General features: G+C 48.1%; 1 protein-coding gene across 1 annotated transcript in view; it reads left to right on the forward strand.

Moving 5' to 3' along the window:
• LOC137643212 (transmembrane protein 256 homolog) overlaps window positions 1-27665 on the forward strand; it is a 113280-nt gene that overhangs the window by 65014 nt on the left and 20601 nt on the right. Inside the window, exon 3 of the mRNA XM_068376062.1 lies at window positions 16632-16750. Coding sequence (XP_068232163.1) covers window positions 16632-16750 — 119 coding nt within the window. The remainder of the gene's footprint in view (window positions 1-16631; window positions 16751-27665) is intronic.

The following is a 27665-nucleotide window of genomic DNA, read 5'->3' on the forward strand; positions in this document are numbered from 1 at the left end:
GTAAGAGCCGTAGCTACTTCGATGGCCTTTAATAAAAACCGTTCTCTGCAGAGCATAATGGATGCAACCTATTGGAGGAGCAATTCAGTGTTTGCATCATTTTATCTGAAAGATGTCCAGTCTCTTTACGAGAACTGCTACACCCTGGGACCATTCGTAGCAGCGAGTGCAGTAGTAGGTGAGGGCTCAGCCACTACATTCCCTTAATCCCATAACCTTTTTTAACCTTTCTCTTGAATACTTTTATTGTTGTTTTTATGGTTGTTACGGTAGGCTAAGAAGCCTTCCGCATCCTTGGATTTGGCGGGTGGTCTATTCATTCTTGAGAAGCGCCTGGGTTAAAGGTTTGGTAGAGGTCCTTTAGTAGGGGTTGCAACCCCGTGTACTTTGGCACCTTTGGGTTGATTCAGCCTCCAAGAGGAACGCTGCGCTCAGTAAGGAAGACGAACTTTAAATAAAGAGGCAGAGTAACGGTTCTATTCGACTTCCTTACCAGGTACTTATTATTTCATTGTTATTTGAGATAACTGTTATATGAAATATGGGATACTTAGCTATCCTTTAATCTTGTACACTGGTTTTCACCCACCTCCCTGGGTGTGAATCAGCTACATGATTATCGGGTAAGTTTAATATTGAAAAATGTTATTTTTATTAGTAAAATAAATTTTTGAATATACTTACCCGATAATCATGATTTAATCGACCCTCCCTTCCTCCCCAGAGAGAACCAGTGGACCGAGGAATAATTGAGGAGGTGTCAACAAGAAGTACTTGAGTACCTGGCCACAGGTGGCGCTGGTAAGTACACCCCCTTCTAGTATTGTGATAGCTGGCGTATCCCTCCATAGAATTCTGTCGGGCAACGGAGTTGACAGCTACATGATTATCGGGTAAGTATATTCAAAAATTTATTTTACTAATAAAAATAACATATTACTTAAAATTTGTGATATTAAGAGAGGGAGACTAATCTATGAAATAGATCTTCCCTGCTGCACGTTGGTAAGGAGACAGCTCCATCCAGTGATTACCAAATGTCTGGCCTTGAGCCAATGGATTTTATCAATTTCAAGCAGTTATTCCCTTTCAAACCAGGATTGGTGCCAGAACCCTTTCTCCAGGAAGATATTACCCATCCTGAAAAACAAGGCTTACCTTAATATCCGGGGTATGAGTGGTGTTTAACGTCGTAAGATTTACGCAGAGGCCCTCCCTGGTCAGAAGAAACTGGACTTTCCATGTCCCTGGGTTGACAATGCCCTGAGAATTGACCCATTGAGGAGTCAAAAGTTGCCCTCCTGTTTTTCTCGTTCATAGTTTAATACAGGACTTCAGTACAGTACTTCTTTCCTAATTTAGAAAGGCTAAAAGACTCTCTAGGAAAGAACCACTTAGGTATAATGACCTAAGGGCAGTAATTACATCTACCTTATTTAGTAAGCCTGACAAGGAGGTCCATGATGAGGTATAATGTAGATGTTACCCCAGAAGAGTCAGGACAGCACAGAATAGAATTGGTCACAATTACAGTACCTGAGTACTATCCAAGGAATGGAGTAGGAGAACTATGTCCTCCATTCCTTTTAACGAAGCTGGGCCTTGAATGATATCCCTGCTATGAATCCTTTATCATGCCAATCTTCTCGGTAACTCAATCTTAGCTAGTACTATGATAGTGACCAGTGTCCTCCCTCATCTCTAAAATTAGATCAGGAGATTCAAGGGAGTCAGATGTAGACCTCTCCTTACTTTGGTTAAGAGAGATCAACAGGCCTAGTTTCGTGATAAGCCAGAAGAACCCGTGAGACCAAGTAAAGGATCACTCTCAGACCAGTAGCAATGAATTGGCTTGACAAGTCGCTGAAGAATCCTAACCTAACATCTTCCCATCAGCAAGAGTGCTGTCCTAGTCATAGAGAGCCCCTACTAGATTAACTTGAGTACGGAGAGATTTCTAAGACCCCACCCCTTTGTATAAAGACATTTCACATCTTGAAAGCAGTTCCTTTACTCTTCTTGAAGGTTCAGATCTAGTTAAGAGATCCAGCCTGAAAAGCTAGGGTTCCTACCTAGAGGAACTATCGATGCCCTTGTTATCAAAGCCACAAGGGGACTATACGGTTTTCATATGAAGAATTCCCCCCTCCTTTACTACAGTATTGAGTTGGGAGGAAAGGTCTCCTTTAATCCTCTAAGGTTATCTACATGATACTGGACAGTAGAGCTTTAGTTAGGGAGCTAATTACCTTCACTCTGACCTCTTGCCTTTCAGCAAGACATAAGCCCATGGACAGGGCCTAGCCTTACCATGATTCTTAAGACAGGCAGGCTATATTTCCTGTGACGATCTTATTCTCCTTTTTGGTACGAGAACCAGATCAAAAGACTTCATACCGAAACTTGGTAAGTTAACCTCCCAGTGTTTGGGGCTGATTACAATCTTATTTTCCTTTGAGTATGAGAATCAGATCTGAGGAGTTCGTACCGAAACTTGATGTGTTCGCCTCCCAGAGTCTGAGAATGATTAGAACTCTACATTAACAACTTTCACGAACTTGTCTCAAAGCCTAAGAGCAACTTAATCCTCTGACACCCTTGCCCACAGAGACAAAGAGCCTTCTCCAGTGGCCAGAAATAAGTTCTCCATCCTCAACACGGACTCCCTGTGAACAGTACTAACACGAAATCTACTACCATTATGGGTGGGGGTCACCAATGCCAAGGTATCATAATTTCCGCCTGCCCCTGCTCAAGACTCTGGCTAGAAGAACCCTGGTAAACTCTTTCATGACATGGCCTCTCAAAAAGTTTTCTAATCACACTAACAACTAAATGGTTTGTTCCGTAGAGCATTATGAGTTTCTGAAAGAACAATAGCTGGGACAGATTGCTTCCACCCCTCTTTTGTGACTGCTCCCGAAGAGGGTACGGTAGTTGTAAACTTCCTTTCTCCCCAAGTAGTTCATATCAGAAGATCCTTTACATCCTTAAGGGAAGCACTTTTAGGGACCCCCCCTTGAGCATATGATGTAGATGGTTTTGCCACTTGGTTACATGGCTTCTGAATTGTTAGTGAGCATTTTGCATGCCCTGATGCAATGTATTCAAGTGCCCCATCTCATTTTGTAAAGAGAGACAAAATAAGACCCTATACTCTCAGCGGAAGCATCGCTAGGAACCCCCTTGAGCATATGATACGTGTGGGTTTGCTGCAACCTTAGCGTTCCGCAAGACCGCCATTTATTACAATCCACAACTGATGAATAGGAAGAAACACACTCTTGGATGATTACCTTTAAAAGTCACATTTAAGTCTGTGGACATCTTTAAAATGGGTGCCATGGTACTAGCACTATGATGAACTAACTGGCAGTCTCATAGGAATTAGACCAATTTCCAGCCACTGGGTTCATTACATTGACTTTCCTGCTTAGAAAGACCACGGAAGAAGAGATGATGATCTTTACACTGGAAGCCTGCCCTGGTTTTTTTTTTTTTCCACCTAAAGCAAATAAATATCTCAATATATTTAGATTTTATTGTCATACTAAATTGCTCTCTTGTTTATTATGTAACACTTGATGTTCATATTACTTCCCACCTGGCAAAGATTACTTTTTGGAAACTGATTGATCAGCCTTGCCGTGTTGTCAACCAGCTATGATATTCCCTGACGGTTCTTCTTGATCTCTTATTGTTGTTACTAGTATCTAGATCAGAGAAAGTCTTTACCTCTTAAGAATCGGGAGATTAGCATTGCCTCTTTTCGAGCCGGCCACACTATCCTATATGATTCTTGATTGATCCCTGGCTGTTACTTATAGTAATTAGATTGTCCAGAGAGGAAGGATTTATCTCCTAACTCCACTGAGACTTCCTCCCCTCCTAAGGAAGACTCCCCATTAAACGGCTCAGAAGTTTGTATCTGCATAGGAATAAACTACAAGTTTTATATAAAGTAATTTGTATTTTTCTTAGGTCACACCTCAAGCCTTTAACCAGGTGAGTGTTGTGAAGAGACGCTGTGAGCAACCTCCTGCTCAATCTTTGTGCATGCGCTACTTATCCAGCACAAAGAATGACGCAATCAACCAAAATTTTGTTGACCGGTCGTAGAAAGCATTGAATGACTGGTTTGTATAGCTAGGAAAAGTACAGATTATATAAAGTTTATAGTATTTCGCTTAAGAAAATATAGCAACAAATCTTATATCTCCAAGTCTCAACCTTATATAAATGAACTTAAGTTGCTGTTTTGCCTTGTTGATTTATTGAACGTGGGTTAGTCTTGGTTAATACAGTAATATTATTACAGTATTATTACTTTCTAAGCTGCAACCCTAGTTGGAAAAGCAGAATGTTATAAGCTATAGGGCTCCAACAGGAAAAATATCCCCGTGAGGAAAGGAAATAAGGAAACTACAAGAAAAGTAATTAAGAAAATTAAAATAAATATTTCATATCTGAACTATAAAAACATTTAGAAATAACAAGAGGAAGAGAAATGAGATAGAATAGTGTGCCCGAGTGTACCTCAAGCAAAAGAACTTGCCCCAAGACAGTAAAAGACCAGGTACAGAGGCTATGGCACTATCCAAGATAAGAGAACAATGGTTTGGTTTTGGAGTGTCGTTTTCCTAGAAGAGCTGCTTACCATAGCTAAAAAGTCTCTTCTACCCATACCAAGAGGAAAGTAACTACTGAACAATTACATTGCAGTAGTTAACCCCTTGAGCGAGGAAGAATTTTTTTGTAATCTCAGTGTTGTCAAAGGTGTATGAGGACAGAGGAGAATACATATGTAAAGAATAGGCCAGACTATTCGGTGTATGTGTAAGCAAACTGAAAATCAGCCGTAACCAAAGAGAAGGATGCAATGTAGTACTGTCTGGCCAGTCAAATGACCTAATAACTCTCTAGCAGTAGTACCTTAACAGGTAGCTCTATGGTTTTTGTGAATTAGTTGAAAGAAATTAGAATAAGATAAGTACAGTAATGCCTCATAAGACGAAATTAATTGGTTCCGTGGTGGCTTTCGTACCGTCATTTTTTTGCATTGTGAGTCACCTTTTACATGTAAATAGCCTAATTTGTTCCAGGCCCTACAAAAACAAATTAAATTTGTTTCGTAACTGAAATACAAACCACGCTATTTACATTGGGTAATTACTTCGGCGTAGCTGAATGATGAGCCATAAGAATTTTAACGAGGGTTTACTACCCCGCCGCTAGTTAGCGGGGTGTAGGGAGGGGTAGCTACCTACCCCCCCCCCTCACACACACCGGTGAAAGGCTCACTATACTTTTGGCTCGGGCAGAGAACAGACCTGTCTGCTCTCTCCCTCACTTTGACTGCCATATTTAATCTGTTTTTGCTTTTTCTTTTCCAGTGTGTTTGAAGTTGGCCTCTACTGACTATGCGTACATGCCCTGGACTTCCGGGCCGCCCTTGTGGGACCTTTATGTCGGCATTCGACACCGATCCCCACACCTTGTGTCCTCACTTTAGGGGCCAACGGTGTGATAGTGGTAATGTATGTATCGAATGTAGGGAGTGGTCTACCTCCCAGTGGGAGAGGTTTGCCCGGCGCCGGAAGAAAAAGTCTAAAAGGGATCTTTCTCCTTCAGAGGCTTCTTTGAAGAGAGAAAATTCCAAGACTTCTTCTTCAGTAGCCCTTTCCTCCTCCGAAGCTCCCCCTCGAGCGGTCTCTTCCGAGAGGCCGGCGAGTGGTAGTGTAGACCGTACTGCTGTTGACCGATCCCGGGGTGCGGGAGAGGTAGTTGCCTCCCACAGCGAGGCGGCTGCCCCTTCTCCCCCGGAGGAGGATTTGGATATTGATTTACCTGTGTTTAATCATGATTTGTTGCAGCTTTGGGCTTCCTTGGGGCTGCAGGGAAGCCCTGTTTGACATGATCAAACTTGGTGCAGCTGTCAAACAATCGCCAACTACAGCAGGGATAGATCCTCTGTCTGTTGTTGACGTTGTTGTGACGGAGGCATCTCGTGGGTCTAGTCAAACCCCCGTTCCTGTTGCTGAGGTAGCTGAAGGCTTAGATTCCCCCTCCGAACACCTTTCGAGGGAGGATCTAAGTCCTACTACGGTCTCTCCTGCCGGTGATTCTCCCCCACGTGGGAGTTCACTGACAGAGACTCCTCTGCAGAGGCCCTCTGATGGTCAGCCTGCTGACCCCACGGCCCCTCGTGGGCGTATAAGGCGGAAGGCTCGTCCTCCCCTTCGCCGTAGAGGCCTTCCTTCCCCTCATAAGGGAGTTAGGAGGCGCCTCTTCGGCTTGTCGTCACCACAATCCTCTGCGGAGGAGACGACTCGCCGTTCGCCGATCCTGCCAGCTACCACCTTAGACCTCTCCGGGGATCGTTCGCGATCCCCTTCCGATGATGGTCGTCCTTCAGGACTCTTTGACCAGTCTCCCTCCAGACCTGCTGACCTGCCGTCACCTTTCGATGATGCGGATGCGCGTTATGCGCCACCTGATCCTGCCACTGCGCAGGCACCGGGCCCTTCGGGGCTTAAGGACCTTGAGCGCAAATCCGCACCTCTTGCCCTCAAGCGCCAGGTTCTACCTGCGCGCCCTCCTGCTGCTGCTGCCGCTGTTCTAGTATTAGCGCCAGAGCGCTCACCTGCGCACGTGCACGCCCCTGTTACTGTTACGCGCCAGGGTTCCCCTGCGCGCCCACATCCTTCTGCGCCCCGGCGCCCGCCAGCAGTTCCTGATCCAGCGCGCCAGTGCCCACCTGCGCCCCAGCGTTCCCCGGTTCCTGCCTCGTCGCGCGCAGTCCAAGAGGCTCCTAGGTTAGCGCACAGGCGCTCACAGGTACCTCTGGACTCGCAGCGCCCATCTGGAGTTAGGCGCGAAGAGCGCCCATCACGCGCAGTTTCAGTTACAGCGCACAAGTGCTCGCCAACGCGCCAGCGCGCTTCTACATCATAGCGCGCAGTCTAGGAGGTGCCTAAGCTAGCGCACGGGCGCTCATAGGCACCCCAGGACTCTCCTTCCAGACTGCGCGATCCTGCACGCGTTCCAGCCACACGCGACACTCCGGTTCCGCGCCAGGTTCCAGTTCTCAAGGCGCCCCATGCAACCCTCCAGCGCATACCTGTGCGCTCTAATCCAACCGCGCGCCCTGCTCGCCCACCGCAGCAGCGCACGCCAGCGCGCCCACATCCTGATGCGCGCCATGCGCGCCCACAGGTTAATATGCCTGTTCTTTCGGATCAGCGCCCATTTCATACGCGCGCCTGCTCCATCTCCTGCGCGCCATCGCGCTCACACGTCTGTGGCCGCGCCTACGCTCCACCGCACCCTCACGCCCGCTCCACCAACCTCTCACGCGCGCGCCCGCGAGATTCCTGTGTCACGCGATCCTTTCGCGCGCGATCCTGGTCAGGGCCCATCGCGCGACCTCCAGCGCGAGTGTCGCCAGGCGGATAGGTCATCGTCTCGTTCCTCTCCCCGCAAGCGCAGAACAGCGCGCTCGCCGGAGGAGGGCCGGTTCCCGGACAGGTCTAAGGACTCTTTTGTTTCAGCTTCTCAGGCGAACCCGCATTTGTCGACTTCTCCTAGGGATCGAATGATCCCCTTCCCTCCAGAGGGAGTATCTGACAGCGCGACAGTCAGCCAGCACCCCTGGTTCGGGACCCTGGTCAGAGCTCTTGTGCAGGCGATGAAGCCCGTCCTCTTTGACGTGGGTCTCAAATCAGTGGCGGCTTCCTCCCTCCTGAAGAGGAAGAGAGGAGTCCCTCCAGTGGAAACACCTCCAAGGACTATTTTGTCTCCTCGCAGATCCTTGCGCAAGGCTCCTTCCCCCCCCTAGACTTTCTCTCCCTCCCCTGCAGATGAGGATTACCCATCCTCAGGAGAGTCGGACGAGCCAGACCGTTCCCCCATCGCACCATTGGGGGAAACTCCGCCTCTCCCTGAGAAGTCTTCTCGCCCAGGGGTGGAAAAGAGCCTGCACCCATCATTACTCGAGTCCTGTATCCCTCCCTGGAGGGAACCGAAGGACTCTTAAGACGATCCCCAAGTCGTCAACAAGGATCAGACAGGAGGCATCTAGACCTTCCGAGGATGTTCACGTGTCCCCCCAGGAAGAGCCACTGGGGACAGGAGACTTTGCTGCCAAGAGTTAGAACACGCATTCTGGCAAGTCCTGACCTTCATGAGGAACCTCAACGGGATCCCAGACCCTGAGATTCCTCCTCGTGAGGTTAAGGTCTATGGCACCTAGAAACCCTCTAGGGCCAGTGCGGCTTTGCCCTGGTCTCAGGGGATGAAGAGTGCCAGGGACAAGGTCGAGGGCCAGCTCTCTGAGCTTGCCTCCTCCAGCAGATCCAGCGCCGGTAACAAGCTCCTCCCTCCTCCTCGAGTCCATCAGAGGAGGTACTTTGAGATCCTTGAGGAGTCTTGTTTAGGTCTTCCTATTCACCACTCCGTGGAAGAACTCACCAGGGGAGTCCCTCTAGAGAGACTCTCCAACTGGCACGTGTCCTACTCAGCTACTGAGATCCTAAGCCAGGAGAAGGTCGCTAAGTGTGCCATGCAGGCAACTTAGTAGCTTGACATCTGGCTGGGGTCTCTGGGCATCCTGGTGCAGTCTGAAGACCTCTCCAAAGAAAGCACCAGGAAGGCACTGGAGACTTTCTTGCTCTCAGGCATGCGGACCATCGAGTTTCTGGCCCACCAAGTCTCGAGCTTGTGGGCCAATACGATTCTCAAACGACGGTACGCTGTGGCTGAGAGATTCCACCAGAAGGTTCCTAGTTCGGATGTTAGCAGGCTCAGACACTCTTCCGTGCTCGGTAAGAGTTTGTTTGAGCCTAAGGACGTGGAGCTTACCGCTGAGAGGTGGAGGAAGTCCAACCAGGATTCCCTCATCCATAGGGCCTTGTCATCGAGGCCCTACAAACCTCCAGCAGCCCAACAGCCCCGTCCGGCTAAGGACACGAAGAAGACGATTGCAGCAAAGCTGAAGGTGTCTAAGCCCTTTCCTGCCAAGAGCAGGAGCCATAAACGCTAGGGTTGGCAGTCCCCCTGCATGTCCACCAGTGGGGGGATGCCTACAAAGTTGCGCGGCAAGGTGGCAGCAACTCGGGGCAGATACCTGGACGATTTCCGTAATTGCTCAGGGTTATCGCGTCCCGTTCACAGCTTCTCTACCTCCCCTGACAGCGAATCCAGTGTCGTTGAGCTCTCTTGCCATGGGATCGGCAAAAGGGCAAGCCCTTTGGGGAGAAGTCCAGACCATGTTGAAGAAGGACGCTCTCCAGGAGGTTGTAGACGGGTACCCAGGCTTCTACAGTCGACTCTTTCTTGTGAGAAAGGCGTCTGGAGGCTGGAGATCAGTCATCGACCTCTCAACCCTGAACGGGTTTGTCAAACAGACTCCATTCAGTATGGAGACGGCAGACATGGTCAGACTTGCAGTGAGACCACAAGACTTCATGTGTACACTGGACCTGAAGGACGCGTACTTCCAGATCCCAGCCCATCCGTCTTCAAGGAAGTACCTAAGATTTTGCCTAGACAACAAGATCTACCAGTTCAAGGTGCTGTGCTTTGGTCTCTCCACAGCTCCTCAGGTGTTTACCAGAGTATTCACCATCATCTCTTCGTGGGCTCACAGGATCGGCATCCATCTCCTTCGTTATCTGGACGACTGGCTGATCCTAGCGGACTCGGAGGCAACCCTTCTTCGCCACCGAGACAAGCTCCTCGAAGTTTGCCAGGATCTAGGGATCATGGTAAATCTCGAGAAGTCCTCTCTGCAGCCCTCTCAGAAACTGGTATATCTAGGTATGGTCATAGACACCAATCTCCACAAAGCCTTCCCATCAGACGACAGAATAGCAAGGCTGAGGAAGGTCGTGAGGCCTTTCCTCAATCAAGAAGAACTCCCAGCCCAAATGTGGCTGCGTCTCCTCGCCCACCTCTCCTCCCTGGCCCGTCTCGTTCCCAATGGTCGCCTCAGAATGAGATCTCTCCAGTGGCGACTCAAGTCCCGGTGGAATCAAGGTCACGATTCTCCGGACACTTTGGTCCCTGTGGGTCCTGCGGAACGGACGGACCTCCAGTGGTGGGTGGCGGATGAGAACCTACGAAAGGAAGTGGACCTTCTTGTCCTTCCCCCGGATTTGATGTTGTTCTCGGACGCATCAAAGAAAGGGTGGGGGGCACACGTTTTAAACCACAGGACCTCAGGCCTGGGGTCAGAATCAGAAAAGTACCTTCACATAAACCTGCTAGAAATGAAGGCCGTGTTCCTGGCGCTTCAGAAGTTCCACCAAGTCCTGGCGGGCCACTCTGTGGTGGTGATGAGCGACAACACCACAGTAGTGGCTTACATCAACAAGCAGGGAGGTACCTTTTCAGAACAGCTATCCCATCTTGCAGTAGAGATTCTGAGATGGTCCGAAATCCACTCGATCACACTAGCGGCTCGCTTCATTCCAGGCAAAAGGAATGTGCTCGCCGACAGTCTGAGCAGAGCGACGCAGATAGTGAGTACCTAGTGGTCTTTGGATCCTCAAGTAGCCAACAAAGTCCTGACTTGGTGGGGTTCCCCGACGGTGGATCTGTTCGCTACAGCGCTGAACTTCAAGCCCCTGCTGTACTGCTCCCCGGTCCCGGACCCCAAGGCTCTCTGGCAGGATGCCTTCCAACAACGGTGGGACATCGCCTTTCCCCCGTTCTGTCTGATGAGGAGGGTGCTCAACAAGACCAGAATATCGGTCAATCTTTCAATGATCCTGATAGCTCTGCTATGGCATCATGCAGAATGGTTCCCGGACCTTCTGCAACTCCTCACGGAGGTTCCGAGAGAACTCCCTCCACATCACGAGCTACTCAAACAACCACACACCAACATCTTCCACAAAGTCGTAGCTTTGCTTCGACTTCACGCCTGGAGACTATCCAGCATCTCCTCACGGAGAGAGGATTTTCGCAACAAGTTGCGAACAGGATGTCTGGTCACCTGCGCAAGTCATCCGCAGGGGTCTACTAGGCGAAGTGGCGAGTCTTCTGTGGTTGGTGTCGTGGAAGGGGTATCTCTCCCCTCGATGCCACTATTCCAGCAATAGCGAAGTTCTTCGTGTATTTGCGGGAGGAAATGCGCCTTTCAGTCTTGGCAGTCAAAGGCTATCGCTCAGCCTTAAGTCTTGCCTTCAGGTTTAAAGGAGTGAACATTTCTTCCTCGCTGGAACTTTCCCTTCTCATACGGAGTTACGAACTTTCCTGCCCTCTGTCGGAAGTGAGACCTCCTCCATGGAACGTGGTTCGAGTTCTCAGGTCTCTGAAGAGACCTCCCTACGAACCATTACGCCAGGCTTCAGATCGCCACCTTACCTGGAAGACGGTTTTCCTGCTAGCATTGGCCTCGGCCAAGCAAGTCAGTGAGCTACATGGTCTCTTGTACGACATCGCCCATTCAAGGGGATGGGGGGAGGTAACGTTCAGCTTCGTCCCTGAGTTTGTTGCCAAGACTCAGAATCTGGGAGTGCCGGACCCTAGGTTCGACTCTTTCCAGGTTTGAGTCTCCGTTCTGTAACAGATGACCCAGACCATCTCCTACTGTGGCCAGTGAGGAGTCTGAGGTTGTATCTTAAAAGAAAAGCTGCAGTTCGTCCCCGAATGCGAGCCCTGTTCGTGAGCACCGGGAAGACGAAGAGGAGGGTCACCAGGAATACTATCTCGGCCTGGATTCGCAAGGTAATACATCTGGCCTTGAATCCTGACCCTTCTCCGTCACGTCGCCCTAGAGCCCATGATGTCAGGGGCATAGCTACGTCCCTGGCCTTCAAGTAAAATTATTTAGTGATGAAGGTCCTTCAAGCTGGGGTGTGGAAGCGTCAGACCACCTTCACGGCCCACTACCTGCAAGACGTGACACACAGGAGGCTCGATACGTTCTCTATTGGCCCTGTGGTGCCTGCACAACTGCTGGTCTAACCTCAGGCTCCTTAATGGACAAGTAGCAGAAGGTTGAGGGCATTGTTACCCAGTTTTAGTCTGCATGAATGAAAAGATCTGTCTGGCCCTTATTCTTTTCTTCATCCTCTCCTCCCTTGGAGAAAGCAACATCCTGGATTCTCTGTACAGCTAACCTCGAACCACTGCAGGTAAGCCATGCTCCCTTGTGTTCCTAGTATTAAGTGTAATACTGTCATGTCCCCATACCCTGACGAGGTGGTATTGGGAGAGTCCTAGCCTAGATTTCCATCTGAAGAACTCCAGGTCAACTTCCTAGGACGAGTCACTTCTCACCTTCACACAGCTTATGTAGGCCGCAGCAGTTTCACAGCATGCTAGCGAGGAGCAGGGACTCCTTATTTCTTGAGTACTTACACACTCGAATTTGGAGTCCCTGGGCAAGCCAAAGCCAGTATGGCAGGGACTTACCTCCCTACCTAAGGGTTGAGTCACCCCATGTAAGTAGCGTGGTTTGTATTTCAGTTAAGGAACAAATGACAAATTCGTAGATAATTTGTATTTTTCCTAACTATACAAACCTTAGCTATTTACACATATTTGCCTGGCAGCCCTGTCCCCCGGGATAAGTCCTACCTCTAAGCAAAGTGAAGCATTCACCGGTGTGTGTGAGAGAGGGGGGTAGCTAGCTACCCCTACCTACCCCCCGCTAACTAGCGGCGGGGTAGTAAACCATCGTTAAAATTCTTATGGCTCGTCATTCAGCTACGCCGAAGTAATTACCCCATGTAAATAGCTAAGGTTTGTATAGTTAGGAAAAATACAAATTATCTACGAATTTGTCATGTTTATGATAAGGCTAAACTCAATGAAATAGTACCATTTGGATCATTCAATAACAACGTAACTGTTAATAATCTGTAAAGTAAATGTATAATTAGAGCAAACAGTAAAACAAAGTAATATTAAATGGAAAATACATTAACAAAAATGTGGAACCTTACCTTTGTAGTGGGGCAATGTCAGGGAGCGAATTGGCGAGGCGGTAGAGGAGGATGACAAACGGCAAAAACATTAACTAGTGGCAGAAAACATAAACAAGGAAGCTTGTTTCTGCCTGCCTCTTAAAATGTTCCTGAAATGACTCAGGCAAATTTTTTCTGTGTCTATTTGACAAAAGTCGCCATTTTATACTAGCAAGCTAGAGCCTACTTGATTACTGCAGTGATCATAGGGTAATCCTCCTCCTCCTCCTCGCCACTAGGGAACTGTTACTGAACTTTGCTCAGTTGCATGCCTTCAACTCTTTCAGGTCATCTGCCGTAAGTTCCTTGTGGTGCTCCTCAATAAGCTCATTAATGTCGTCTTCATCAGCTTCCAGACCGATGGACGTCTCAAATGTAACGATCTCGACAACCGCAGATTGAACAATAGGTTCAGGATCATCAACTTTTTCGTCATCAGCTTCGGCTCCAGTTTGTCCTACGTGGAAGCCCTCGAAATCATGTGCGGAGACAGCATCAGGCCACAACTTCTTCCATGCAGAGTTCAAGGTGCACCTCGAAACCTCCCGCCAAGCTGTATCTATGAATTTGAGGCATATCACAACATTGAAATGCTCCTTCCTAAATTCACGAAGGGTGAGGTTTGTGCTCTCGGTGATTTTGAAACATCTCTTGAAGAGATATTTTGTGTAGAGTTTCTTAAAGTTTGAAATCACCTGCAGGTCCTTGGGCTGGAGGAGAGGGGTGGTATTAGGCAGAAGATAGAGAACCTTGATGAAGGAATACTCTGCTGAGATATCTTCCTGGAGGGTGAGCAGGGGCATTGTCCAACACCAGTAGGTATTTCAGGGGGGAAGCGCTTCTCTCCCAAATATTTCTTCTCAGTCGGGCCGAAACAAAGGTTTACCCACTCGGTGAACTAGGTTCTTGTTACCCAGGCTTTGGCTTTAGACCTCCACATCACTGGAAGCTTCTCTTTAATTACTTTGTAGGCCTTGAAGGCCCCAGGAGTCTCTGAGTGATACACCAAGGGGCGTTTCACCTAACAATCCCCACTGGCATTTGCACAGAGTACAAGGGTAAGTCTGTCTTTCATAGGCTTATGCCCAGGTAGCCTCTTTTCTTCCGCCGTAATGTACGTCCGACGAGGCATTTTCTTCCAGAAAAGCCCTGTTTCGTCGTAGTTGAAGATTGCTGGGGCTGTAGCTTTCCTGGACAGTCAACTCGTAAAACATCTTAACAAAGGCTTCGGCCGTTTTCATGTCTGAGCTTGCAGCCTCCCCATAACGCACCACTGAATGAACGCCAGACCGTCTCTTAAATTTTTCAAACCACCCCCGAGAAGCCTTGAACACTGGAGGTGCTTGCTTCGATGTCCCTTTTCAGTTTTCGGCCTGAGCACCCACGAGATCCTCTAAAATAGCGCTGGCTTTCTGAGAGATTATCATCTCAGTGATTGTCTCCTGCAACTTCCATGTCCTTAATCCAAACAAGCAGCAGTTTCTCCATCTCATAGTGGACATGGCTCCTCATGCTGGAGAAAACAGTCACGCCCTGAGAAGGTGTTGCTCTTTTATTGGCTTCCTTCTGTTTTAAGATCGTTCCTATTGTACAGTAGATATATTTCAGCCATATTCCTGAGCAATCACACTTGACTGCATGCTAACCTCGTACTTCTTGATTATTTCCATCTTCATCTCTATTGAAATCATCCTCTTCTTTCCCTGCACATCAGCAACTTTCTTGGGACCCATGGCTAATAAACTAACGTAATATCGTAACACAATGCATTACAATAGTCACAAAAGCAAAATCACAAATACGAAGTTAATGCGTATGATACTGCTTCCAAAACAAAATGGAAGAGGAACGCCAATGCGTAGATGCATGATGGGATACAGTATAGTAGATGCTGACCAATAAGCGAGTGGGATTTTATGGCAGTTACTAGAATCTGAGTAGGGAGATAATCAATGGGAGCTGGGGAGGATGGTGGCGAGTTTATGGGCTAATGGCAGACAAATTTTAAAATCAGTCTCGGAGACGGTCGGGCTCTCGTACCGTTTTACAACTCTCTGTCCTCTGATGAATAAACCTGGTAATCACTCATCACATGATGGTTCTGTTTTACTTGATTTTTATGATGTTGCAGGTATTAGCACATCAATAAGGCATAAATGTGGCATTGAGTAGTTATCTTTTTATTGTACTTGCATCAAAACTTTTTAACAATTCCAAGTGCTAATATCCTATCCATCAATTCTCTAGTAATGAAGCTCTTTAAGCAAAGTGATGTCTTTATAAATGATATGAAGCTCCATTCCTAATTAGAGTGAATTGGCTATTGCAATCTACCAAAATCAGGATTAACTTTAGCCATCTCGCTTTGTTTTCCTTAATTTTAGATCATGAAGGAAATGAGAGTATGCTCAAATCTTTTCTTATTTATCAAAGAAATATAAGTTATACGGTACACTGAATCACCATGAACAACATGCTTTTGAACATATTCTTAGGAGATTACCTTACTATGCTCTTTATACTGATGGCTCTAAAGCTTTGTTATTTTCATTACTTAGCGAAGCATTAGTATTTACATCTGAATTTCAGCAATTTCGCCTGCAATAAATTTTGTTAAAGCAATTGAATATAGAGTGAATCTTCAATTCGTCTTTTATACCGATTTGAGAAGTGCCATAGAAGCCCTCAAAGGTTAGTTAAACTAATAAAAAGTAAGAGCTCCTTAATAAGTTCTATTCTTTGAGAGGTAAATATTGGAATATGCTTCAGTCCTACCTATGTTAAAGTTATTGGTAATGAAAAGCAAATGCTGCTGCTAAATCAGAAATAAATGTACCACAACTTGGCATTGAACTTTCATAATAAAAGAATGGCAAACTTTGTGGGATAATAAATCTATAAATGATAAATAAGAGAAAATCAAATCAATTGTTTCTCCATGGGAATTAGCAGATAATGGTAATAAAAGAACTGAAATCATTTTAGCATGATTACATATTGGTCATACAAAATGGATAGGGTTTTTAATGTGCACACCTAATGAGTGCAGTGGGTGTAACACTATATTAACCATAAGACAAGTTTTATGATTACAGAGCTTTTAGAAGACAAAAAGATCTATGTTTCAGTCAGAAAACTAAGTCTGACATTTTATAGCATTCTGAGTTTCTCATGTTTATTTCAGATTTTATTGTTTGTAAGAAACATTTAATAGATAAGATTTTTATTTTTATTTATAGCACTTTTATTTCTCATTTTTTCATCAATTAGATTTTATATTTTATGTTACTGTATATTCCATCCTGAAATTGTTTGAACCAGCTTTGTAAGAGTCGAGTTGACTTGTAGGGCTGGATAATTTCCCCCTTTTAATAATAATATTGTTCATAGAAGTATGTCATATTCCTATATAGACTATGGTAAAACATATCTGGTAATCTTGGAATGATTAGCAGTAGGCTATGCATTCTCTATTTAGAATTTCGTGGTTCTCCTCAGTGAAAGTAATATGAGTTTTCTTACAAATATTTCCTCGGATGCATATTTTGTATGTTTACTGATAATACACAGTTAGCATCTGGCTTTGTACATTATTTTCTTTTTAAGTTTTAGGATAATTTTTGAAAATCTTATAGGTGCTTTGTCTCAATTTTGCAGTTTTTTATCGAAGAGAGTATCCAGAGGAACTAAAGCAAGTATATGAAACGGCTAATCGATACCACTTCCTGCACACCTTAGCCCTTTTGGGAGTTCCCCTGTGTAAACATCCAAAATTGGTAAGAACCTGATTTCATCTTTGTATTCACTAGTAATGCTTAAAGTTATATGCTTATGTAACCTTGTGTTGAGTAATGATCTGGAATTTAATAATTTATGGGGTACTTTTACACTTACCTCTGACCTCAGCTTGTGTGAGTTAATTTATAATATTCATGAATTAAGACTAATTGTTTTAATAAACGCACATCTGAAATAGGAAGGTTCTTTCTCTTTGCCTTGGGTTAATACACTTCTCTCATCCTCTTATGTTTCTTGCTGAGTCCATTGCTAGGCCACTGACCCCTTCTGCTTGGACTGCTCCTTGTTGTTTTCTCCTTGCTGCCTCTTCGTGGGCAAGATGGTTCATAACTATTCTTGTGATGGGTGTCAATTGCTTGGGACATATCTCCCCTATACTCTTCATCCGGCCACCAGAACCTGTCACTCATACATTTTTATTGTTCCCATATTTTTGGTGTAATTTATCTTCCCTTATGATTTAGGGGGTTTGTCTTTTCCAAGAGATCTGGATTGTCTGTTGTACTGTACAGTATGTCTCCATAGTTTTCTTAAAGCACATTTATAACATTTTAAAGCCAAAACTTACTTTTACTGTAGGCTCATCCGTACATATAAAATGAAAAAATTGAATTCGCACACTCATTAACGTATGTACTGCTCAGTCAGGCTACACTGTTAACCAAACTATACAGGATGTCCATTTACTGTGGCCAAAAAAATACATCTGTATCTGTTAAACAGGATTTTCATAACAATGGTGTTTAAATTAATTTTATTCAATGATAATGAATGTAATGTTCACATAATAGCATGGTATTATGAAATAAAAATACAGCTAATGTATGTCTCTTTCATTGTTTATCTTTGTAAGATTCGAGACTACCGACTTTCCAAAAAAGTTGTGGTGGCCTATATGGTAACAACCTTGATTGGTGATCGCCAGACTGGGGTTCGAGCCCTGCTCAAACTCGTTAGTTTCTTTGGTCTGTGCAACTTCACAATCCTTGTGAACTAAGAAGGGGGTGGTTGTATAGGTCAATCTGCTGAGTCATCAGCAGCCATTGCCTGGCCCTCCTTGGTCCTAGCTTGGGTGGAGAGGGGGTTTGGGCACTGATCATTTGTATATGGTTAGTCTCTAGTCTAGGGCATTGTCCTGCTTGATAAGATAATGTCACTGTCCCTTGCCTCTGCCTTTAATGAGCGGCCTTTAAACCTTTAAACTACAGAATTATTTTTTTTTCTTATGCTAAAACAGACAATTATTACTAGAACTTTAACTTTTACTTAAAGATATAAAAGTACGTAGTTTTTAGTAAAAGTACTTTTCTCCTTTTATTTATTATTGATATTAATGGCATATTAAAGTTTAGAGGAGTTTCATCCCTGTTACCAATGCACCATGGTTTTATAGTCTACCTTACGATGCGTGATCACAAATCTTAGGAAATTAATTACTTTTTCTTCAAATTCTTAGGTAATTTTTTGTGGTTGTTATTTGTAACAACTACGGTAATTGTTTACTCTGGTACAGAAGTTGAAATACAGTACAAGCAAAGCAGCTGTCATCTGAATCGGCCATTCATAACAAAACCGCTTTTTTTTTTGTTCAGTTGTTTATAGCTACATGTGTTACTAACAATACTTTATCATTCATTCTCTTGTTTTTTTTAACTTAATGAACTATAGTCAATTTTTTTTATCGAGGCATATTTGCACCGACTCGCAGGGGTGCCCTTTTACCTTGGAAAATTTCCTAATAGCTGATTGGTCGGGAGTATTTTTGTCTGAATACCATCATTGTTTTCAAATGATTACCAAGTAAGGTGAATCGAAACTTATTTATTAATCTAAATTTCTCCCTTAGATGTAGGTTTTGTCAATAAATAATGTTAAATAAATATTTGTTCCATAACCGAAATACAAACCACGCTATTTACATTGGGTTTACCTTTTAGCGTAGCTGAAATGACGAGCCAATAGTTTTTAACGAGGGTTAATTACCCCCGCGCTAGTTAGCGGGGGGTAGGGGAAGGGTAGCTTGCTACCCCTCCCCCCCACACACCAGTGATTTGCTTCACTTCACTTTTGGCTCCGGCGATGAACAGACGTGTCTGTCCATCATCCTCGTTGACAGCCTTTAATCTTTTTTCTGCTCTTTCTCTACAGTGTGTGTGTGTGTTAGAAGTTGACCACCTTTATTATTGCTATGCGTACGTGCCCTGGAATTGCCGGCCGCCCTTGTGGTACCTTTATATCGGCCACGGATACGGATCCTCAAACCCTTTGCCCGCAGTGTCGAGGCCGATGGTGTGGTCAGGAAAATATGTGTAGTGAGTGCAGGGAGTGGTCTTCCTCCCAGTGGGAGAGGTTTGGCCGCCGGCGTAAGAAGAAGTCCAAGAGAGACCGTTCTCCTTCTGGGGTTGCCTTGAAGGAGGAAGGTTCTCGGGACTCTTCTTTCGCCACCCAAACCTCCTCCGAAGCTCCCCCTCGTTCGGCTCCTAAGGAGAGTCGGCCGAGTGGTAGCGCAGGCCCTAGTTCTGTTTCCCGACCTTGGGTGGGGGGAGAGGGCGTCGCCTCCCATAGCGGGGCGGTTCCCCCTCCTCCTCCGGGGGAGGTTATTGATGAATCACTGTCTAATGATGATCATTTACAGATTTGGGCTTCCCTGGGGCTTAAGGGCTTGCCCTCCAGGGTTGCCCTGATTGACCTTGTCCAGTTGGAGGCCGCCGTTAAGCAGTCGCCGGTGATAGCAGAGGTAGACCCTCTGTCTATCGTCGACGTCGTGGTGGCAGAGGCCTCCGACGGGGCGGGGCAATCCTCTGCAGGTGCAGTTGGGGATGTTGGTGCTGACGGCTCTCCTCCCCCTTTCGTACATCCTTCGAAGGGGGAAGGGAGTCCTACGGGCTCGTCTGCTGTCCAGCTTCCCTCTAAGGGGAGTGCCTTGACTGAGACTCCCCTTCAGAGGACTGATGGTCCTGATGATCTTCCTCGTGGCCGCCTTCGCCGTAAGGCTCACCGTCCGCTGCGTCACAAGGGCCTCCCATCCCCTTATAAGGGTGTTAAGAGGCGCCTTTTTGGATCTTCTTCTTCCGAAGGGGACTCTCCTCGTCGTAAACAGCCTACAGCTCCAGCTTCATTAGACCTCTCTGGGGATCGGTCTCCTACTCCTGCTAGAACTTCACCTTCTGGGGCAGATGTTCAGCAACCTGACCTCGTCACCCGACGGGCAACGGTCCCTTCGGGGCAAAGGGATTCTTCCCTTACACGTGCAGTGTTAGCGCACAGGCGCTCTCCTGCTCGTCAGCGCTCTCCTGCTCGTCAATGCTCTCCTGCTCGTCAGCGCTCTCCTGATGTTTGCCCTCCTCGCCAGCGCTCTCCTGAGGACATCCTTCAACCTGTTGTTCCTGAAGAGCGCTCAGCGCGCCAGCGTTCCCCTGCTCGCCCTTCTGCAGTGTTAGCGCACAGGCGCTCTCCTGCTCGTCAGCGCTCTCCTGTTCGTCAGCGTTCTTCTGAGGATCATCGCCCTCTTGCTCGCCAGTGCTCCCCTGTGGTCTCTGAATATCCTGCAGTTCCTTTCGGGCTCCCTGCGCGCCATCAGTCTCCTGAGCGCTCTCGCGATCCTCAGCTTGTTCCTGCACAACATCGCCCGCATTCTCCAGCGCGTGTTTCTAAAGCACATGTTCGCCTACGCGCTTCCTGTTCCTGTTCGTGAACGCGCCTACGCGCTTCCTGTTCCTGTTCGTGAACGCGCCGCGCCAACTGTTCCTTCACAGGATTTCACGCGTCGCCCTCTTGCTCGCCAGCGTTCACAGACGATTCAACAATTGCCTGCTCGTCAGCGTTCTCCTATGCGTCAGCGAACACCTGATCATCGGCGATTTCCGGATCGCCCTCGTGACTTATCGCCTGCACACATGCGGTCTCCAACGCGCCGTCCCCCAGAGATTCTGGAAGGACATGGTTCGCCCTCTGCTAGCTCGCCCTCGCGCGATCGTTCGCCTGCGCGACCTACGCACTATCGCTCGCCAACGCGTCACCATGCGCCAACGCGCTAATCGCTCACCTGCGCACCAGCGTTCGCCAGCGCATCACCGATCGCCTGCTCGCAATCGCTCTCCCTCGCGCTACAGGTCTCCTGACTAACGTCGCCAGCGATCTTCGGAACGTTCTCACTCGCCCACGCGGCAACGCGTTCCCTCGCCATCGCGCCAACGCATTCGTTCATTGGCTCGCCCACGCGCTCGTTCGCCTGTGCGCCCACTCGCCTGCGCGACCGCTCGCCTGCGTGCCCGCGCGGCCGTTCGCTTTCGCGCGACCACCGTTCGCGCCGAATTTTACAGCCAGTGATAGCAGCAGGAACGCGTGTTCCCAGACAGCACTCTGGATCGCCTCCATCAAAACGCAGGAATGTTGTGCAGGACAAGGAAGACACTTCAGAGAGGTCAGTGCATCTTTCTTCCCCCTTTCCTTTTCAGGCAGGTCCAGTGGTGTCCACTCCGAAGGATCGCCCGATCCCTTTCCCTCCAGCGAGGATTTCGGACTCTGTGTCCGTGGAACAACAGACTTGGTTTGGTCCTCTAATGCGGGCGTTAGTGAGGGTAATGAAACCAGCACTCGCCAATCAGGGCAACAAACCAACGGCTGCCTCACCTACGCTGAAGAGAAAGAGAGGAGTGGACTTCGTGGTGACTTCCCCCAGGGAGAAGTTGGTTCCTAAGAGGTCTGTCGGGAAGGCCCCTTCCCCTGCTCGAGCGTTTTCTCCTTCTCCCGTGGACTAGGCTTTTCCGTCCTCGGGTGAGCCCAGTGAAGCGATAGCCTTCCCCTCAGCACCAAGGGGGGAGCCTTCTCTTCATGGAGGAGAATCGTCTCGTGCGGAAGGGGCTCTTCGAACCTCTTTGTTGGGATCCTGTATCCCTCCCAGGAGGGAATCCAAGGACTCCAAGACCATCCCGAAATCATCTTCGAGGATTCGCCAGGAACCCGCGGCTCCCCGGGGGGACGTCCACGCTTCACCCCAGGAAGAGATTCCGGGGACAGGAGACTTAGCTGCCAGCCTGCAAGGAGGAGATCAGCAGGAGTCTGAACATGCCTTCTGGCAGGTCCTGAGCCTGATGAGGCAACTCAACGGGTTCATGGACCCCGTGATTGCCCTCCGAGAAGGCAAGGACACAGTCTTGGATGAAGTGTTCGACGTTCGGAAAGCCCCTTAGTTATGCCCTGGTCTCGGGATCTGAAGAGTGCCAGAGCCAGGGCCAACGCCCAGCTCGCGATTCTTGCCTCCTCCAGTCGTTCCTCTGCCGGGAACAAACTCATCCCTCCTCCTCGTCTCCAGCAGAGGAGGTATTTTGAGATCTTGGGTGAGTCCAGTCTCGCTCTTCCTCTCCATCACTCCGTGGAGGAGCTGGCGAAGGGAGTTCCCCTTGAGAAGCTCTCTGCCCGGCAGGTGTCGTTCTCGGCGTCGGAGATCTTGAGCCATGAGAAGGTCGCGAAGTGCGCCATGCAGGCCACTTCGTGGTTGGATTTATGGCTAGGAACTCTGGGCATCCTATTGCGCTCCGAGGACTTGTCTAAGGAGACCAATAGGAAGGCCCTGGAGACCTTCTTACTCTCGGGCACCCGCTCCATCGAGTTCTTGGCGCACCAGGTTACCACCCTGTGGGCCAACTCGGTGTTGAAGCGGCGCGATGCGGTGACCGAGAGATTCCATCCGAAGGTCCCCGCCGTGGATGTGTGTAGGCTCAGACACGCTTCCCTTCTTGGGGAGAATCTGTTCGAGCCACAGGATATGGAGCGAACGGCTGAGAGGTGGAGGAAATCTAGCACGGACTCCCTCCTCCATAGGGCCCTTACAGCTTGACCCTATAAGCCTCCAGCTCCGCCGCAACAGCAGCAGCAGCCTCGTAAGGCTCCGAAGCAGGCACCGGCAGTTAAGAAAGTGGTGTCTAAGCCCCAGCCCTTTCCAGCCAAGGTCAAGAGGGGCTGCAAGTCTTCCAGGAGAGGCAAGACTCCTAGGGGTAGCGGCCGCGGCCGCAAACCCTAGGGGTGGCAGTCCCCCTGCGTGTCCACCTGTGGGGGGATGCCTTCAGCGTTGCGTCCGCAGGTGGCAGCAACACGGGGCCGATGCTTGGACGGTTTCAGTGATCGGCCAAGGCTATCGCGTCCCGTTCACAACATCTCAACCTCCCCTGACAGCGAATCCAGTGTCGTTGAGCTCCTATGCCACGGGGTCGGCAAAGGGGCTGGCCCTTCGGGCCGAAGTCGAGACCATGCTCAAGAAGGGTGCTCTCCAGGAGGTCTTCAACGGCTCCCCAGGCTTCTTCAGTCGACTCTTTCTTGTAAAGAAGGCGTCCGGAGGCTGGAGACCTGTCATCGACCTCTCAGCTCTGAACGGGTTTGTCAAGCAAACCCGGTTCAGCATGGAGACAGCGGACACGGTCAGACTTGCGGTGAGACCACAAGACTTCATGTGCACACTGGATCTAAAGGACGCATACTTCCAGATCCCAATCCATCCGTCTTCCAGGAAGTACCTAAGATTCTGCCTAGACGACAAGATCTGCCAGTTCAAGGTGCTGTGTTTCGGTCTCTCCACAGCTCCTCAGGTGTTCACCAGAGTGTTCACCCTGATTTCATCTTGGGCGCACAGGAACGGCATTCGTCCCCTTCGTTATCTGGATGACTGGCTGATCCTAGCAGACTCGGAGTCGACCCTTCTTCGGCACCGAGACAGGCTTCTAGGTCTTTGCCAGGATCTGGGGATCGTGGTAAACCTCGAGAAGTCCTCTCTGCAGCCGTCCCAACGACTGGTTTATCTAGGCATGCTGATAGACACCAATCTCCACAAAGCCTTTCCATCAGACGACCGGATAGCAAGGCTGAGGAGGGTGGCAGAACCCTTCCTCAGGCGAGAAGAGCTCCCCGCCCAGTCATGGTTGCGTCTCTTAGGTCACCTGTCCTCCCTGGCTCGTCTGGTTACAAACAGCCGCCTCAGGATGAGATCCCTGCAGTGGCGGCTCAAGTCCCGGTGGAATCAAGGATCCGATTCCCCGGACTTTCTGATCCCGATAGGATCTTTGGAACGGACGGACTTGCGGTGGTGGCTGGTCGACGAGAACCTGCGGAAGGGAGTGAGTCTTCTCGTCCTCCCCCCGGAATTGACTCTGTTTTCGGACGCGTCAAAAGAAGGGTGGGGGGCGCACGTTCTGAACCAGAGGGCCTCAGGCCTTTGGTCAGAATCAGAAAAGTGCCTGCACATCAACCTGCTAGAATTGAAGGCCGTCTTTCTGGCTCTTCAGCAGTTCCAACGGACCCTGGCGGGTCACTCCGTGGTAGTGATGAGCGACAACACCACGGTAGTGGCTTATATCAACAAGCAGTGAGGCACTTTTTCGCAGCAGCTATCCCATCTTGCAGTAGAGATTCTGAGGTGGACCGAAGTCCACTCGATAACACTACTGTATCAGCTCGCTTCATTCCTGGCAAGAGGAATGTGCTCGCCGACAGTCTGAGCAGGGCCTCGCAGATAGTGAGTACCGAGTGGTCTTTGGATCCTCAGATAGCCAACAAAGTCCTGACTTTGTGGGGTTCCCCAACTGTGGTCCTGTTCGCGACAGCGTTGAATTTCAAGCTGCCTCTGTACTGCTCCCCAGTCCCGGACCCCAAGGCACTCTGGCAAGATGCTTTCCAGCAACGGTGGGACAACATCGACGTGTACGCCTTCCCACCATTCTGTCTGATGAGAAGGGTGCTCAACAGGACCAGACTATCGGTCAACTGTTCGATGACTCTGGTAGCTCCGCTATGGCATCACGTGGAATGGTTCCCGGACCTTCTGCAGCTCCTGACGGAGCTCCCGAGGGAACTTCCTCCACGACACGAGCTTCTCAGACAATCCCACTCTGACGTCCCTCACAAGGCCGTGGCCTCGCTTCGGCTTCACGCCTGGAGACTATCCAGCGTCTCTTCACGGAGAGAGGCTTTTCGCAACAGGTTGCGGAGAGAATGTCTCGGCACCTGCGAAGGTCCTCTGAGGGAGTCTACCAGGCGAAGTGGAGAGTCTTTTGTGGTTGGTGTCGTGGGAGGGGTCTCTCTCCACTCGATGCCACTATTCCAGCAATAGCGGACTTCCTCGTTTATCTGCGGGAGGAAATGCGCCTTTCTGTCTCGGCAGTGAAAGGCTATCGCTCAGCCTTAAGCTTGGCCTTCAGGCTGAAAGGCGTGGATATTTCTTCCTCGCTAGAACTCTCTCTACTCATACATAGCTATGAGCTTATCTGCCCCCAGTTGGAAGTGAGACCTCCTCCTTGGAACGTGGTTCGGGTCCTCAGGGCTCTTAAGAGACCTCCCTTCGAATCATTACGCCAGGCCTCCGATCGCCACCTGTCTTGGAAAACGGCTTTCCTGCTCGCTTTGGCTTCGGCCAAGCGGGTTAGTGAACTTCATGGTCTCTCGTACGACATCGCCCATTCAAGGGGATGGGGGGAGGTAATGTTCAGGTTCGTCCCTGAGTTTGTAGCCAAGACTCAGAATCCTGGAGTGCCGGATCCTCGGTTCGACTCTTTCAGGATCGCGAGTCTCCGCTCTGTAACAAGCGACCCAGACCAGCTGCTACTATGTCCAGTGAGGTGTCTGAGGCACTACTTGAAGAGAACGGCTGCAGTCCGTCCTCAAGTGCAAGCATTCTTTGTGAGCACAGGCAGGACGAAGAGGAGGGTCACCAGGAACTCCATCTCAGCTTGGATTCGAAGGGTTATCCACCATGCCTTGAATCCAGACCCTCCTCCGTCATGTCGCCCTAGGGCACACGATGTCAGGGGTGTTGCTACGTCCCTGGCCTTCAAGAGAAACTTCTCTGTGATGCAGGTACTTCAAGCTGGGGTCTGGAAGCGTCAGACGACCTTCACAGCCCACTACCTGCAAGACGTGACCCACAGGAGCCTCGATACGTTTTCTATCGGCCCTGTGGTGGCTGCACAACAGCTGGTCTAACCTCAGGCTCCTTTATGGACAAGTAGCAGTGGGTTGAGGGCGTTGTTACCCGGTTTTAGTCTGCGTGAATGAAAGAGTATGTCTGACCCTTACTTTTTTCTTCATTCACCCCTCTCTTGGGGAAGCAGCATCCTGGTCCTCGCATAGCTGACCTCGACCTCTGCAGGTAACCCATGCTTCCTTGTGCTCCTAGTATTAAGCTTAATACTGTTGCGTCCCCCATACCTTGACGAGGTGGTATTGGGAACGTCCTATCCTAGATTCCTATCTAAAGGTCTCAAGATCAACTTCATAGGACGAGTCACACCTTCCTCCACACACAACTTATGTAGGCCACTCGTTCCTAGCGAAGCAAGGAACTTGTGAAGTGCAGGGGCTCCTTCTCTCAATTGCTGCTCACTGAGGGATTGAGTACCCGGGCAAAGCCGAAGTCAGTAAGGCTGGGGACTTTCCACCCTTCCTAAGGGGTAAGTCACCCAATGTAAATAGCGTGGTTTGTATTTCGGTTACGGAACAAATGACAAATTCGAAGATACTGTAATTTGTATTTTTCCTAACCATACAAACCTTAGCTATTTACACATATTTGCCCGCCATCCCTGGCCCCCAAGTCAAGTCCTACCTCTAAGTGAAGTGAAGCAAATCACCGGTGTGTGGGGGGGAGGGGTAGCAAGCTACCCTTCCCCTACCCCCCGCTAACTAGCGCGGGGATAATTAACCCTCGTTAAAAACAATTGGCTCGTCATTTCAGCTACGCAAAAAGGTAAACCCAATGTAAATAGCTAAGGTTTTTATGGTTAGGAAAAATACAAATTATCTTCGAATTTGTCATATTATAAAGTATCGTGATGGTAAATCTAAATTTAATAACAACACCCGCTGAAGTCAACGACAGGAGCTTGTTTTTGGATGCACGCTGCATAATTTTGTTACTTTTCACATATTTCAACACAAATTGAGACAAATTACACTAAGAATAAAGAAAAACATAAACTTACTTTGAATACCAGAATCTACTGACAGAATTAACTCATGGTGAAAATAGCGGTTCGGTTAAAGCAAGGCTTACGTAGAGTGGGTCCTGGGTAAAACGAGCATTCTACTGTCAAACACCAAAAAGAGAGAATGGAAGGGAGATTGTAACTCGGCGATGAAATTATGAATTTGTTTAATTGTGATTTTTATGCAATTTATATAACACTACTGTATCTTTAACCCAAAATATAGCTATCAATAAAATCTAAAACATTACAAAAAAAAATAACAAACCCTTTTTATACGGACTTCCATCATAGGCCTATGGTGTTAAAAGGGATAAGAGAGCGACGTCACTCGAGATGTTGGAACACACCCATATGCATGCGTGTGTGACATCACTGATTTATTTAGCATGTGTACAAGCTACATATTTTACACAATACACTAGATTCTAAACATTTACGAAAAAATAGAAAACCCTTTCTATGCCGGCTTATTGTACATCATAGACCTATGATGTAAGTCCGTATAGAAATTGGTCGTTTTTTTTTAAAGGTTTAGATTTTATTAATAGCAACATTTTTGGTTTCAGGATACTATAGTGTTGCATAAATTGCATAAAAATCACAATTAAACAAATTCATAATTTCATCGCCGAGTTACAATCTCCCTTCCATTCTCTCTCTGGTGCTTGACAGTAGAATGCTCGTTTTACCCAGGACCCACTCTACGTGAGCCTTGCTTTAACCGAACCGCTATTTTCACCATGAGTTAATTTTATCAATTCCACGTTTTTAGTAGATTCTGGTATTCAAAGTAAGTTTATAATGTGTTTTTCTTTATTCTTAGTGTAATTTGTCTCAATTTGTGTTGAAATATGTGAAAAGTAACAAAACTGCAGCATGCATCTGAAAACAAGCTCCTGTCGTTGACTTCGACGGCGTT

Source organism: Palaemon carinicauda, chromosome 1, assembly GCF_036898095.1.
Source record: "Palaemon carinicauda isolate YSFRI2023 chromosome 1, ASM3689809v2, whole genome shotgun sequence".
Classification (NCBI taxonomy): Eukaryota; Metazoa; Arthropoda; class Malacostraca; order Decapoda; family Palaemonidae; genus Palaemon; species Palaemon carinicauda.